The following is a 15,507-nucleotide window of genomic DNA, read 5'->3' on the forward strand; positions in this document are numbered from 1 at the left end:
CCGGACTCAACCCGGAAACACACTCTTCATGCTAAACAAGCCCTCCTGTCCCCCCGGAAGCTCAATTCCAGCCGCGAGCCCGAGGGGGAGGAGGGGTAGTGCTGGGGGGTAGAACTACGCACGAGCGAAGGAACCTGGGTCCCCAGGCTGTCGCCTCCCGCTCTCCAGAAGTGGTCTGCACCTTCGCCCGACCTGCGCGAGCCCCAGGCCCCAGACTCGGGCAATACCCACAAGCAAGATGGCGGCAACGGCAGCACCCCCTACGGCTTAGCGCCCAGCTGTGCCATTGGCTAGAGCCTGGAGTGAGGCCGCCGAGGATTGGTCGAGAGCGCTGCGGGGGTGGGGGTGGAGCTGCAGCAGCCTGGAGCCAGGAGTGGGCAACGCGGCGTGAGCAGTGGCCCCAGGCTCCCGGAGCACCGCGCTCGGAGAAGACTTCGCCGCTCGGGGCCGCAGCCTGGTGAGCTCAGCCCCCTTCAAGCCCTCCCTTACATCCCAGCCGGGGCCACTCCGAGCCGGCGCCTATCGATGCCGACACACCCCGGGGACCCTATCGCGACTCCATCGCGCCATATCGCGACACCATCGTGCCTTGTCGAGACTCCATTTTGCCACAGCCCTTCTCAATATATAGCTATATCTTTTTAAAAAATTTGCCCTGTCATCTTTGGGGGCTGTCCCATGTCGTGATTTTGCCGTGATCTCTCCGTGACATAACCGCGCCATCGTGAAGTGTGATCTCATCGCCGCCCTGTCGTGACTTCATCAATGTCGTGTTGTGACCTGGCTGCGGCGGGACAGGTGGTGACCGTCAGGAACCCTCCTTCCCTTCTCATCTCCCCATCTCAGCAGCCCCTCTTCGATTATCCGGCTTTTGGAGTCTCCGTTGTCCTGGGAGCTACCCGGGACCCCTTCTTGCTTCTCCAGCCCCTGCCGGCGTCCACAGGCTGGTAGCCGGGCGGGGAGGGTGAGGAGAGGGAGCGCAAGGGGTTAATTCTGCTGCTGCTTCTGCTGCTCCGCTGCTGCAGCTTCTGCCCGAGGGAGGGAAAGGAGAGGAGGCAAGGAGCCTGCGGGGGCGACTGAGAGCCCTGGCTGGAGGGATGGGGTCTCCAGAGGGCCCTCTGAGCTTTCCCTGGGTCAGCACCTTGCTTTCTGCCTTCCGCTGAAGCTTGTCTCCTGTCTCTCCTGAAGTAGGGAGGGGAAAGGAAACCTCATGCCAGCCTGAGTCCGGATAATCGAACTTCACCCGTGTATGTCTCCATTCCTCCCTGTCTGTCCTCACCACTCCCTCCCTGTACGCCTGGTGGAGGGAAACAAAACCTGGACTCTGGTGCCAGGGAGCAGCTGAGCAGTGGGGCCAGCCCCCTCCCACCCCCAGGAGACTGGTGAGGAGAGCTGTCCAGCTGAGCAGCAGGATGCATGGTCCTTCTTTCCCACTTTCCGGATGTGACCTTGGACCAGGGTCCCTTCTTCATCCCTAAGGACTTGAGGGTCCAGCCCCTTAAAGGGGCTCCCCCAAGGGAGGTCAGTCCTGAGGAGTCCATCCCTCCTGATCCTCCCCTCCCTCTGTGCTAATCCCTCCCTCCCTCCCTCCTTCCTCCACTCCCACCCCCACCCCTCCTCTGCAGAGGGATGCTCAGTCCCTCTTGTGTTCACAGTTGGGCAAGGCGCGCATCATGGCCTCGGATTGCGAGCCAGCTCTGAACCAGGCAGAGGGCCGAAACCCCACCCTGGAGCGCTACCTGGGAGCCCTCCGTGAGGCCAAGAATGACAGCGAGCAGTTTGCAGCCCTGCTGCTAGTAAGGAACGGACTGACAGTTGGGAGGTGGGAAGGGCTGGGTGGTTGGGCTCCCTAGGAATGGGGTCAACAAGTCCCCAAGGATATATAGGTGGTGCTCGTAACCCTGGAGGCACCAAAGAAGGCCCAAGGCATCTACCTGTGGACTCATTTTTGCCCCTCTGAGTATGGGAGCAAAGGGGGAGAATGGGGGTGAATAAAGCTTGTGGCCCTAGGAGACTTGGAGGATGCTGAGTGGGTCTGCTCTCTGGGGCGTCCCAGAGCAGATGGGAGCCGACTCATAGGGTTACAGCAGCAGGTAGTAACTAGTGCAGAATACCTGAGGGCTGGGGATGTTTGTTCTGGAGGTGGAGAGGGTAGCAGGACTGGAAGTGACTGGGAAGGGGTCCTAGGGGATGGCCAGGATGGGTATGTAGGTTGCGGGTGAAGGATCTGGTTCGGGGCTTAGCCCTGGAGGAACCCAAGCTGGGGACAGCAGAACAGGAGCTGCAGTGCTGGGAAGGGGGGGGGGTGAAGGGAGGAGGGAGTACAGCCTGCTTGTTTGCCATGGCAACAGGGAGAAGGCTCCAGAGTCAAGGGCTCACACTGCAGCAGAGGAGGTGTTTAGGTGAAATGTAAGGGGAAATGTTTTGACAGGCAGAGCGGCGAGACACAGGAGCCATTTCCCCTGAGAAGGTGGCGGGAATGGATCAGAGACTTCTCTGGAGAGAGCAATTAGAGAGGGACCCCAAATCCTTGGAGAATTTTAAACACTGAGTTCTGAGCCTCTTCCAACTCAGGATGTGGGCATCTAGCTTAGACATCAGGAAGAACTTCCCAACTAACCAGGTAATGAAACAGTAGAGTGAGTAGTTGAGGAGGACCTGACCTCCCTTCCACAGGGATCACAGATGAGGGATCCCAGAGGTCACACCTGTCTGCCTCTGGGGAGAAGGAAGGAGCTGGATGAAGTGATCTCTGGGAGACCTCCTGACCCCAGAGTGAATCTTGTTATATAACCTAGTCCTGCTAATGGTCAACCCCCAGAGTGCAGGGGACAGTCTTTGCCACCCCTTCCTTTCATCCTGCTGATAGCATATACCTCCCTTAGGTGACCAAGGCAGTCAAAGCAGGTGACATCGATGCTAAAACTAGGCGGCGGATCTTTGATGCTGTCGGCTTCACCTTCCCCAATCGTCTCCTGACTACCAAGGAGGCGCCGGATGGCTGCCCCGACCATGTTCTCCGGGCCTTGGGTGTGGCCCTGCTGGCCTGCTTCTGCAGTGACCCTGAACTAGCCGCCCATCCCCAGGTCCTGAACAAGATCCCCATCCTTAGCACCTTCCTCACAGCCCGGGGGGACCCTGACGACGCTGCCCGCCGATCCATGATTGATGACACCTACCAGTGCCTGACAGCTGTGGCAGGCACACCTCGTGGGCCCCGACACCTCATTGCTGGTGGCACCGTGTCTGCCCTGTGTCAGGCATACCTGGGGCATGGCTATGGCTTTGACCAGGCCTTGGCACTCCTGGTGGGGCTGCTGGCCGCTGCTGAGACACAGTGCTGGAAAGAGGGGGAGCCTGACCTGCTGGCTGTTTTGCGGGGCCTCAGCGAAGATTTCCAGAAAGCCGAGGATGCCAGCAAGTTTGAGCTCTGCCAGCTGCTGCCCCTCTTTCTGCCCCCAACAACTGTGCCCTCTGAATGCCTCCGGGATCTGCAGGCCGGGCTGGCACGGATCCTGGGCAGCAAGCTGAGCTCCTGGCAGCGCAACCCAGCACTGAAGCTGGCAGCCCGCCTGGCGCACGCCTGCGGCTCCGACTGGATCCCAGCGGGCAGCTCCGGGAGCAAGTTCCTGGCCCTGCTGGTGAATCTGGCATGCGTGGAGGTGCGGCTGGCACTGGAGGAGACGGGCACAGAGGTGAAAGAGGATGTGGTGACCGCTTGCTATGCCCTCATGGAGTTGGGGATCCAGGAATGCACCCGCTGCGAGCAGTCACTGCTTAAGGAGCCACAGAAGGTGCAGCTTGTGAGCGTCATGAAGGAGGCCATCGGGGCGGTCATCCACTACCTGCAGCAGGTGAGGGTGCAGTGCCCACCCGAGGGGGCCCAGTGTGGGAGGGGGAGCCCGAGGGCAAGGGCAAGGGGGAAGTGAAACCCCGAACCTGGGTGTACGGGGAGACAGAGAAGACATACCTACCTACCTACGGAGGGCTGATCCTGCAGCACTCCAGGGAGTAGTGTGTGGCCAAGCCTCCCTCTCCCTCCCTGAGCCTCCACACAAGCACCATACCACACGCCATATGTGCACTCCCATCACAGTACACACACGCGCACACACAACACAGCAACCTCCTACTCACAACCCTCCCCCCAGTCCACACACACGAAAGTGAAGCAGTCTGTTCTGTTCAGTCTACAGCATGGCCTTACACACATACACATAGAAACTTGTAACAGTACAGGGAAGAGGAGCAGGGCTGCCTGCTTCCTGTCCTCCGTGGAGGGTCTTCTAACTCCATTTGATCACCTGCCGCAACATCCCCTCCTCCCTCCTGCCTGAGACTCCAGCCCTCCTGTCCTGCAGGGGTCCCCTCAGCACTCCGGTCTCTTTAGTAGCCTGCTCCAGCCGCATATCCCACACCCCCCACACACACACACCGTGCCAAGCTCCCATTGTCTCATTCTTTCTGATTTAGCCCAAAGGGGGGCTTCTCTCCTGGCCTCCCACCCCAGGTCAGAGCCACCGTAGAGGGAGTGTTTTCTTAGCTTTGGACCTGTGGGTCTCCTTCTAGCCTTGAGATGCTTTAGAGGCTGAGTCCCAGCGAGTGCAGGGGCATGTTGTCTAAAGTCCAGTTCCCTCAGCAGGCGTGCCCTGAGGGCCTGCTCTGTGCCAGCTCCCGGTTGAGTGTGTCCCAACCGTGCGCTGGCTTCTGGGTACACAGGGCCTGCCTTTGCAGGGCTCACAGGCCAGCATTCCCTTCCACTTGTGTTATTCCTAGCCTGGCCGGCATGCTGGCCAGCCAGGGGAGGTTCTCTGGTCCTGCTCCATCTCAGGGGAGTCCTTTGGCAACAGGTGGGGCCAGAGAAGCAGAAGGAGCCCTTTGTGTTTGCTTCCGTGCGGATCCTGGGTGCCTGGCTGGCCGAAGAGACCTCATCCCTGCGCAAGGAGGTCTGCCAGCTGCTGCCCTTTCTCGTCCGCTATGCCAAGACCCTCTACGAGGAGGCCGAGGAGGCCAGTGACCTCTCCCAGCAGGTGGCCACCTTGGCCATCTCCCCCACCACCCCGGGGCCCACCTGGCCAGGGGATGCTCTCCGGTGAGTTTGTCGTTATGGTCTGTTCAGCCAGAATGTGCTAAAGGAAGGAGTGACACGGATACCTCCTCTCCCCACAAACTGGGCTGTGCCGGGCTTCCTGACGGGGGCCTGAGGTTTGGTAGTATTTCTGTTTGTTGGGGGTGGGGTGAGGGGTTGTTCCCTCAGGACACCTGGGCTTTCTAGTCTCACTTGCCAACCCCAGGTTACTCCGTAAAGAGAGAACTGCTATTGAGCATCTACTGCCTGCCAGGCATTTTACTGTACCCTTTACCATTTTGATCTCATTCGGTCCACACGGCAAATCTAGGACAGAAGTCTCATCCACATCTTCAGGATGAGGAAACTGAGGCTCCAGGAGGTTAAAGTAACTTGCCCACACTCACAGCCCAAGTTTGAGCCCAGGCCTGTGCAACTCCGAAGCTTGTGCTCTTTCTGCAGTGCCTACAAAAGATGTGTTCTCCTTCTCCCCTACTTCCCCTTCTCTTAGATGGGGTGCCCCCCCCAAAAGGGAATCCTGGTGCCTTCATTTCTCCCCACACACATCTGTCCCTTCTACACCCCCAGGCTCCTCCTGCCCGGCTGGTGCCACCTGACAGTCGAAGATGGGCCCCGGGAGATCCTGATCAAGGAGGGGGCCCCCTCACTTCTGTGCAAGTACTTCCTGCAGCAGTGGGAACTCACATCCCCTGGCCATGACACCTCAGTGCTGTCCGACAGCGTGGAGATCAGCCTGCAGACCTGCTGTCACATCTTCCTCAACCTCGTGGTCACTGCACCGGGGCTGATCAAGTGAGGCCGGGGAGGGATTGGAGGAAGCGGGGGTCCTGCTCAAACTTGGCCCAAGTCTCGGTCTCCTACTTTGCCTCCCTGTGCCCGTGGGTTCCTATTAGTGTTAGAATGGAAGGGTCTCAGAATGGAGAGAGAGCCACCCCACATAGGGATTTGGTATATGTGGAAGCCCTCTGGGCATGTATGTCTACCTGCTCCAGCCATAACCCAGTCTCTGCTCCCCAGATGCCACGCATGGGGCCCAAAGTTAACTGTGCACCCTGCTGCCTAACTTCTTGCCAAACCCTGGCCTGGTAAAGCTGGGAGCCCAGCATCCCACGTTTCCGCAGGGCTTGGTCTGGCTCTACTAATCTCCCGCCTCCCATCTTTCGCTCCCTTTCTCCCCAGGCGAGATGCCTGCTTCACTTCTCTAATGAACACCCTGATGGCGTCGCTGCCCGCACTAGTACAGCAGCAGGGGAGGCTGCTTCTGGCTGCCAATGTGGCCACCCTGGGCCTCCTCATGGCCCGGCTCCTTAGCACCTCTCCAGGTAAGCCCTGGGGACCCAGTCCTAACAGATGGAAGCAGAAGACCTGGGTGGACCTGCTATGTTCTGGGCATAAGTCATCCTTTTCTGAAAATGGTTTTACAGAATTTTCCAGTCAAGGAAATCTCTGAAGTGCGCCTCCCTCCCCCGCCCCACCCCACCCCACCCTTCTTCCCCAAATGATAACATTTTCTTCCTTCTGAAGCCTTTTAAGGCAAGGTCTGGTGGGTGTAAGTACAGGCCCGCTCCGAGGCACAGGCATAAGCACCTGGAATCCCCAGCAGCCCAAGGAATCTGAATTCTGTGTTTTCAAGGTGGAGCCGCCCCCTCCCAGGCCTTGAGTCAGAAGCATGACTTTTCTCCATTGAGGTTTTTCTGTGCTCAGCACCGCACTGCACCTCGTGACAGGCTTCGGTGCTCCTGTGCACTTAACCTTCCCCACCTCCCACCTCACTCTGGCTGCATGCGGTGGGGAGGGGCATCCGCTTCAGCCCCCTGCCAGCCCTCTGGGTCTCCCACTTCGGCCGTGGGTGTCTGCTTGGGTCCCTCTGTCCCTGCCTGTTCCCTGTATCCCATCTGTCAGGTTGGAGGAGCTGCACAGATGCCTGGGAACAGGGTGTAATGAGCCTGTACCCTCAGCTGCCTCTGTTCCCTGTGTGGGGGGCCCCCAGTAGGGTACCTGGCAGCTGGAAGGGGAGCACGTCCCAGTAGACCAGGAGCTGCCCCTCTCCCTCTAGCCCCTGAGCTCCTTCAGATCCAGGCTGCATCTCCACAGCCCCTGAGTAGAGCCACAGTGCTGGTTCACCCAAAAATGCCACCAGGTTAGCCTAACAACCTCGGGAAAGCATCTGCAGTGCAGGGGGCGAACCCCTGCAGGCAGGTGAGCCAAGCCTGGACCCCAGCCCGTGGTCCCCTCTGGCACCCTCTTCTGGCCTGAGAATCAAATTGCTGCACCCTCCTCAGCCTATAAAGTGCTAGGCCCAGCGGAAGCTCCCATCACTACTCAGACTACAGGAGGGTCCGACCACGAGGTAGTGTCCCAAGATTATTACATTTCATTCTCACGACAGAGTTCTAAGATTAGCACTATTGGCCCCATTTTACTAGTGAAGAAACAAGACCCAGAAAAGTGAATTAACCAAGGTCACACACTGAAGTCAGTGGTAGGGTTTGAAGGCAGGCAGGCTGATTCCAGGCTATGCTTCGGCCCCTGAGTATGCCCACCAGGAAGGGAAGGGGCTGGTGAGGCAGCTCGTTCATGCCCCCCTCCCTCCTTGCCTTCCAGCTCTTCAGGGAACACCAGCATCCCGAGGTTTCTTCGCAGCTGCCATCCTCTTCCTGTCGCAATCCCACGTAGCACGGGCCACACCTGGCTCAGACCAGGCCGTGCTGGTCCTGTCCCCCGACTACGAGGGCATCTGGGCGGATCTCCAGGAGCTCTGGTTCCTGGGCATGCAGGCCTTCACAGGCTGCGTGCCCCTGCTGCCCTGGCTGGCCCCCGCCGCCCTGCGCTCCCGCTGGCCACAGGAGCTGCTGCAGCTGCTGGGCAGCGTCAGCCCCAACTCTGTCAAGCCTGAAATGGTAGCCGCCTATCAGGGTGTCCTGGTCGAGTTGGCACGGGCCAACCGGCTGTGCCGGGAGGCCATGAGGCTGCAGGCAGGCGAGGAGACGGCCAGCCACTACCACATGGCCGCCCTGGAGCAATGCCTGGCAGAGCCCTGAGGGGGCATCCACTGGGGACAGACCCGGGGGGCGGGCGGCAAGGGAAGGAGGGAGGAGGCATCTCCCCTGAAGCCCCCAAATTGGACCCTCTCCCCCAACTTCCCCCCCAAAACATCCCAGCTTTCTGGCTTTTCCGAGGGTGAGGGCATGGTGCCCATCCTTCAAGTGTAAGGAACCGCGTCACGCCCCCTGGGCCCGCTCAGGGGCAGGGATTGGCTTGGAAGTCAGCATGGCTGTTCCCGCCAGGCCGGGGGAGGTTGGAGCAGCCCGCAGGGAGGGCGGCACTAGGTGTCATTGTGCCCGATGTCTGGCTCCCTTGCAGGAGGGAGGCCCCCAGATGGGACAGGGCTGGCAGGAGCTGGCTGCTTCAGCCCACGTGCCCTGCCGGCCAGGGCGTGGGCTCCCCTAGACTGTGGTGCCGCTCTGGACTTCCAGGTCCACGTCCTTTAAATTGGCCATTTGGTTCTTGCCCTTGGCCCCCTTGGGCAGAGAGCAGGCTCAGGCCGTTGACATCACAGTTCTTCCTATCAACTTCAGTGACCCAGGGTCTGAACTGCCCCGGCCTTCCATGGCAACCTGGGGCAGACAGCCCTGGTTGGGGGGTCGGGAAGCCTTCCACCTGAGCTTCCTTGAGGGGACCCAGGAGCCCTTGGATCCTGGTCTCTAAGCTTTTGTGTTGTGTTGCAGCAGAGTGACAGTGAGGGTTGGGGAGTTATTTATTTTGCCTGCCCTTATCCCTGCTTGGACACCTGAGCATCTGATCCCTGTCCCCTTGGTGCCATATGGCCTGGCTGGAGACAGGAACCGGAGGGATGCTTTCCCAGAATCCGCATGTTTCCCTAGTGACTGCACCCCATCACCATCCTAGTGCCTGGCTTTAACTCCCACCCCTGCCTTGTGATTCCTCTCTGCAGAGAGACGCGACTGGCGGCTCCAGCAGGGACTACCATTCTTATGAACCTGATCCCTTGCGTCCCTCTCCCCTTCCCTCCCCCAGTGCGTTCTGTGATCGCCCAGTTCAAAGCTGTGCACATGTGGACACTCAATAAATGTTCATTGGTGACAAGATGGCTCCTGTGTGGTCTGTCCTGCACTTTCTTCCTTCCAGGCCCCGGCAGCTCACAGCACACATGCCCTGCGAAACACACTTCACAAGTGTCATCTTATTCAGCCCTCCCAAGAATCCAATGAAGCGAGCGTCATCCTGATTCTCCAGGTGAAGAAACTCAGGCAGGGGTAGGTGATTTGTTCGAGGTGTTACAGCCAGTACATGCCAGAGTCAAGACTCCATCCGGGCCATCCAATTTCTCAGCCCACACCCTTCAATGCCAGATCAGGTGACAAACTCCTATGTTGATGTGGCAAGGCCTCGGGGGGGGCTCTTGTGCTCCTGTGTACAAACGCAGTTGTGCCCCTCCATGTCAGCAGATTGTGGCCAAGTAGCGCTGCCACTTCCTCCAATGTTTAAAGGGAAGTCAGAAATCTTAGTGTTTACATGAAATCTGATTTTGAATGTTGATATTTTTAATTAAATCAGTACTACCCCAACAGAACATCTGCAGGCCAAACGTGACTTTCAGGCAACCAGCTGTTTACTTCGGTTCTATGCCAAGTGAGAAGGGGAAGGGTCTGAGAGCTTCGGTGGAGACTGGACCCGAGTACCCACGGCCTCACCAGGCCTGAGCCAAAGCTGTAAGTCTGGAGCCAGACCAGCCTCTGGCCCACGTTCTGCAGACTCTTTTCCACCTAGGCCCTCAAGCCTGCAAGCATTGGTTGAGCACATCTTAAGTGCCTACCTGTGGTTGGCTATGCATAGACAGGAACGTTCATTTATCTATTGGATGTACTGAAAGTCATGTCCTCGTCATGGAGTCCCTGAAATCCCTGAAGAATATGAAACGACAAACCCTGCCTGTCAAGCAACTTAAAATCTAGAGAGGAAACAGACAAGGCAAAGGACAGCTCCTAAAGATGTAAGCAGTTGCTTCCAGGGGGGTCTGAATAAAGTGTGGCTGGAGCATAAGAGCCCCTCAGCCTGGCTGAGTCAGTCCAGGAAAACTCGGAGGAAGTATTTGTGGCGAGACCTGAAGGGAGAAGGAGCTTGCCAGGTAGACAAGCCAAGGGACAGCAGCTTGGGAACTGCAAGTAGGTCATTACTGCTACAGTGGAGAGTGTGAAGTGGGGAGTGGTGGAAGATGAGGTTGGACCAGTGAGCAAGGACCAGATCTTACAATTCCTGGTGTGCCAGGCTAAGCAGTTTGGATGTGGGGTCATGTTGAGACTGTGGATTTTTGAGCAGGTTGAATGTGATCCATTTGCATTTTAGAAAGATGACTTCAGCTGCAACAGGGATGACTGAGTCAGGGAGCTCGGAGAGGAGGTAGTAAGTCTGAACTGAGCCAGTGGCGGTGAGGGTGGAGAAAGTATAGGTCAGAGTTAGCTAATTGGGCTTGGTGATTAATTGGGGTACGCGGGCCTCTCACTGTTGTGGCCTCTCCCGTTGCGGAGCACAGACTCCAGACACGCAGGCCCAGCAGCCATGGCTCACAGGCCCAGCCGCTCCACGGCACGTGGGATCTTCCCGGACCGGGGCACGAACCCGTGTCCCCCACATCTGCAGGCGGACTCTCAACCACTGCGCCACCAGGGAAGCCCTTGGTGATTAATTGGAAGTGAAGAGGGATAAAGAGCAAAGGATGACTCCCAGGTTCCTGATCTGGGCCAGTGACTGGATAGTGGGGCCATTCACCGTCATGGGGCACACTGAGAGAAAAACAGGTTTGTGTAAAATATAAGCTCATTTTGGTAAATGGTGAATGCGTATAGCTTATATCCAGGAGGAAGTGGCTCTCTACAGCCTGGAACTCAGAGAGAGGCCTGGGCAAGTGACAGATTTAGGAGTTGTCAGTATAGGAGGTCCTTAAAGTCAGGGAAGTGACTGAGATCATCTGGGGAAGTGAAAAGAGAAGAGAAGGGCCCCAAACCCAAAGGCAACTACCCTTTGTCCTTGCTCTCCAAGTACTCTCCCTTGTGCTGTGGGGAAGAAAAACCCTGCATAAACCCTCAAAGTGCAAGGCAGACTGAGCTCTGTACTTTGGTGAGGGATGGTCAGAGAGTTTCGGGCTCTGGAATGGGGAGGGGACTAGGCTAGCAGGGTAAGACCAAGTTTGCTCCTGGTAATTCAGCAGCAAGGGAGAAACGGGGACCTGAGCTGAAGTTGTGAAATCTAACCACGAGGTGGCGCCTCAGCATCTCCTTGTGCCTGATTTCCCCCACCCTGCAAACAGCCCGGCCCACAGCAGAAGGTTGTCAAAGGCTGGGAGGAGGGTGGCTGTGTCAACAATAAAGGAGGCCGGCCTGAGTCTTTTCTTAACATAAAGTCCAAACGCAAACTCAGGGCTTCCCTGGTGGCACAGTGGTTAAGATCCCGCCTGCCAATGCAGGGGACACGGGTTCGAGCCCTGGTTTGGGAAGATCCCACACGCCGCGGAGCAACTAAGCCCATGCTCCACAACTACTGAGCTCTGCGCTCTAGAGCCCACGAGCCACAACTACTGAGACCCACGTGCCTAGAGCCCATGCTCTGCAACAAGAGAAGCCACTGCAATGAGAAGCCCGCACACCGCAATGAGGAGTAGTCCCCTAGAGAAAGCCCGCGCGCAGCAACAAAGACCCAATGCAGCCCAAAATAAAATTAATTAATTAATTAAAAGAAAAACCCAAAGAACAAATGCAAACTCACTTTTAGAAAAGAGAGGGGAAGATTTGAGCCTGGGAGAAGAGCGATAGGGCAAGTGTGCCAAATGGGAGCCCATGTATGCTTGAACATGCGTACCTATGTGTCAATATATGTCCTGTGTTCCCATGTGTCCCATAAGTGTCTCTGTGCCCTCTGTGTCCAGGAGTGTCTGCACATGTACCCCTGTGCACATTCCAGGGCTCCACATGTGTGCATGTGTTCCAGAGAGTGGGCAACCAACAATGCCCACCTCCATGTCTCAGAAAGTGAGGAGCCCCTTGGTCCTGAACAAGAAGGGCAATAGAGTCTGCAAGCACAGGGCCCAGAAGCTTTGAGGAGCCCCCAAAGCAGCAGCAGACCATGCAGAACATCCATCTCCCTAGTAGCCATAAGTGAAATCATTCATTTACCAGGTGACTTCCCCAGATTATACCTGGGTTCTATGTCTAGCCACCCAGGGTCATGTTCACGTGGAGACTTCCTAAAGGACCCCTCAGTAGGCTGAAGGATTCATAAACTCATCCATTCATTCATCTGTCATTTATTTAATAAGCATTTGCTGAGCACCTGCCATGTACCAAGTCCAGCACTAGACTAGACATATTTTCTCTTTCTCCTTTCATCTTCTTCTTGTGAACTGGTTCATGAGGCAGGAAAGGAAGATTAGGTTCAGCTGCAAGGAGCCTAAAATGCTGGTTACGGTGTTTAAAATTTTTCTCCCCAAAAATGAGCCATGAGGAGCCATAGGAGTGTTTTCAGTCAGGAGGTAACATGGTCCAGTCATTTTTGTGGAAGAAGAGATATGAACGAAGGCAGGAGACCCATTTGGGGGTGGGGGGTTGTTGCAATGGTCTAGGCAGTGGTTCTCAGACTTGACTTTGCTTCTGAGCCACCTTACAGGCAATAGCTGGGCCCCACTCCCAGAGTTACTGATTCAGTGGATCTGGCTGGGGTCCAAGAACTGGCAAGTTCTTCTAACAAGTTCCCAGATGTTGTAGGTGATGCTGGTCCAGGGACCACACTTTAAGAACTACTGGTCTATGAGGAAGAGTATGGTAGCTTAAGATGCTGACAGAGGATGGAGAGAGATGTTTAAGGATTAGAAATGATAACACTCTATGAGGATTAGCCTATGGAGGTGAGGGAAACGACAGGGGCTGGGACGGCTCTTCTTAATTTGAAGGATGGTGGTGCCATTTAAAGAACTATAGAACACAGGAGAAGAGGCAGGCTGGGGTTGGTGGTGGGGGTGGAGGAAATGTTGAGTTCAGTTTGGGCCTTGGAAAGTCTCAGATGGATGCAACAAGGTGTCTGGAGGAAATATCCAGCTGGCAATTGCATCTATGGGTCTGGATTTTTGGTGAGAGATACAGACTGGAGATAACAAGGTTGGGAGATAACAGCAGACAGGTCATTAAAGTCTTGAGAGGGGATGAACTCACTAGTGAAGAGTGTAGATAGGAAGAAAAGTCAGAAGCTGCAACTCTGGGAATGAATAACTGACCTTAAGGATGTGGGTGAAAAGAGGGGAGATAGAAAAGGAGACTGAGGGACTTCCCTGATGGTCCAGTGGTTGAGAATCCACTTTCCAATGCAGGGGACGTGGGTTCGATCCCTGGTCGGGGAACAAAGATTCCACATGCTGCGGGGCAACTAAGCCCACGCTCCACAACTATTGAGCCTGCGCGCTCTGGAGTCCACGCCACAACTAGAGAGAAGCCCGCGTGCCTCAACGAAGATCCTGCGTGCCTCAACGAAGTTCCCACATGCCACAACTAAGACCCAAAGCAGCCAAATAAATAAATAAAATTTTAAAAAAAAAAGAAAGAAAGAAAAGGAGACTGAGAAATGGTCAGATTAGAAGGGAGGAGAAAGAAGCAAGAGGAGGTTGTCTTAAGCTGCAGGGAAGTAGGGTGAGGAAATCCAAGGAAGCCACTGGGCAGGCAGCTCTTCCTGTCATTCTGGCCTTCCCAAGCCTACTGGAGAGAGCAGGAGAGCCCCAGAGCTAGGCACAGGCATCATCAGCCTCGCTGCTCCTGGACGTCTCCCAAGGGGGTCCACCGACCTGCATGCATTCACTGTCACACATACACCTGTCCTGGAGCCTGATGTCTAATGTCCTGTGGCTGAAGTTGAGGGTCGGGGGAAGAGGGGTCTCACCATTGACTCACATATCCACACATATAGACACACACACACACACACACACACACACACATACTCCTGACCTCTGATCTGTCCTAGGCATGAGGTTGCAGAGCTGCCCAATTTTGCTTCGTCTACCACCCTAGCTGGTGGTTCCACCTTCTGGAAAGTTCTTAGTGGTGAAACCTTGCCTGCTTCCAGCCTCCTCATTCCCCCAAAGCCTCCCAGGCTGAGATGACCCAGACCTGAGTTCTGCACCTGCCGTGTGCCTTCTGGGATACCCTCCTCAAGTCTCCTCCACATACCTCCCATGGGTTAATGGTGTCACCTCTATCTCCCTTTCTCCTCTAATTTAGCTCAATATTTTTACCTTTACTTTCTCATCTTCCACTTCATTAGAAAGGGACCTAAGAAACCATCTAGTCCTCTCTTCCTTCCCATACCTTTTTAAAAAAAAATAATTTAAAAAAATTTTTGGCCATGCCACACGGCATGTGTGATCTTAGTTCCCTGGCCAGTGATTGAACCCATGCCCCTTGCATTGGAAGCACACAGTCTTAAACAGTGGACCGCCAGAGAAGTCCTCCTCCCATATTTTTTTATTGTTGTTGTTGAAGTTGCAGAAACTGAGGTCAGAGAGGAAAAATGTCTTGCCCAGAATCCCACAGTCCATCGGAGTCAGGACTAAATTCTAGGCACCTGAGTCTAAGGCGATATAGAATAGTAATTCTGAACCCAGAAAGAGGCTAGAAGCAGACTACCCCAGCTCTGCCACTTAACTAGCACCTTGATCTTGGGAAAGTCATGTCACCTCTCTGTGCCTCACTTTTCTCAACTGAGAATGGGGATGATAAGGGTTTCTATCTCATAGGGCTGTTGTGAGAGTTAAATAACTCAATACTCATCAAATACTTAGCATAGAGTCTGGCACACTCTGTAATGTTTGCTGTGATTATTTCTACTCTACCCTGGTCTGAGCATCTTCCTTTTTTTAATTTTTATTTTTATTACTTTTTTTTAGCACCTTCCATCTGCTTTCTTAATTCCCATTCCCCTTAGCATTCCTCTCATTTCCCTTTCTTTAATCCTTAGGAAGGAGGGTTGGGTTTTGAAGGAAAGATAGAGTGACTGCAGGAAGTGGAACATGCTTGAGAGCCAGCCAGTGCCTGCCATGGTAACACACAAACACACAGCCTGTGCATGTTAGTGTGATGATAGCACATGGTCCACATGATGTCAGTTACACACAGCTTCACTCAACATCCTCTGGGTATGACCAGCCCACACTCAGTCAGCCCAGGCCCTCATGGCTTCAGAAATATCTTGAGCCCTTCTCAGGTGGAACTCATGATGCCCAACCCCCGTGTCAGGCAACTCTCTCTGTCGGGCCAGTTTGTGTCTCCAACTTCCTCAGACCCTGGCTTGGCAGTGGGAGTTACCAGCTGGGGGAAGCCTGAATGAAGTAAGCACCCTCAGAGGGGCTTTGATACAGA

General features: G+C 55.5%; 2 protein-coding genes across 4 annotated transcripts in view; one reads left to right on the forward strand and one right to left on the reverse strand.

Moving 5' to 3' along the window:
* KIAA0319L (KIAA0319 like) overlaps positions 1-238 on the reverse strand; it is a 108,608-nt gene extending 108,370 nt beyond the window's left edge. Inside the window, exon 1 of the mRNA XM_060089470.1 lies at positions 123-238. The gene's annotated coding sequence lies outside the window, so the exon portion shown is untranslated. The remainder of the gene's footprint in view (positions 1-122) is intronic.
* NCDN (neurochondrin) lies at positions 65-9,188 on the forward strand. Of its 3 annotated transcripts, XM_060089474.1 has the most exons (8): positions 65-964; positions 1,192-1,521; positions 1,656-1,796; positions 2,886-3,854; positions 4,851-5,092; positions 5,657-5,881; positions 6,269-6,411; positions 7,694-9,188. In XM_060089474.1, exons 2-8 carry the CDS (start codon positions 1,417-1,419, stop codon positions 8,128-8,130), a joined length of 2,262 nt encoding a protein of 753 aa, XP_059945457.1. In that variant the 5' UTR covers positions 65-964; positions 1,192-1,416; the 3' UTR covers positions 8,131-9,188. The 3 variants fall into 3 exon arrangements, with proteins under 3 accessions (XP_059945457.1, XP_059945458.1, XP_059945459.1); XM_060089475.1 differs by lacking the exon at positions 1,192-1,521 and having other exon boundaries at positions 65-798; XM_060089476.1 differs by lacking the exon at positions 6,269-6,411 and having other exon boundaries at positions 7,694-8,076.
* Positions 9,189-15,507: the final 6,319 nt, after the last annotated feature.

Source organism: Mesoplodon densirostris, chromosome 2 (genome assembly GCF_025265405.1).
Source record: "Mesoplodon densirostris isolate mMesDen1 chromosome 2, mMesDen1 primary haplotype, whole genome shotgun sequence".
In the NCBI taxonomy this organism is placed as follows: domain Eukaryota; kingdom Metazoa; phylum Chordata; class Mammalia; order Artiodactyla; family Ziphiidae; genus Mesoplodon; species Mesoplodon densirostris.

Excerpts from the sequence above, each read along its gene's own strand:
- NCDN (XM_060089474.1), top strand. The coding sequence starts at position 1,417 with ATGGTCCTTCTTTCCCACTTTCCGGATGTGACCTTGGACCAGGGTCCC. Across the intron at positions 3,855-4,850 it reads TCATCCACTACCTGCAGCAG|GTGGGGCCAGAGAAGCAGAA; the intron begins GTGAGGGTGCAG and ends CTTTGGCAACAG. Across the intron at positions 5,093-5,656 it reads TGGCCAGGGGATGCTCTCCG|GCTCCTCCTGCCCGGCTGGT; the intron begins GTGAGTTTGTCG and ends CTACACCCCCAG.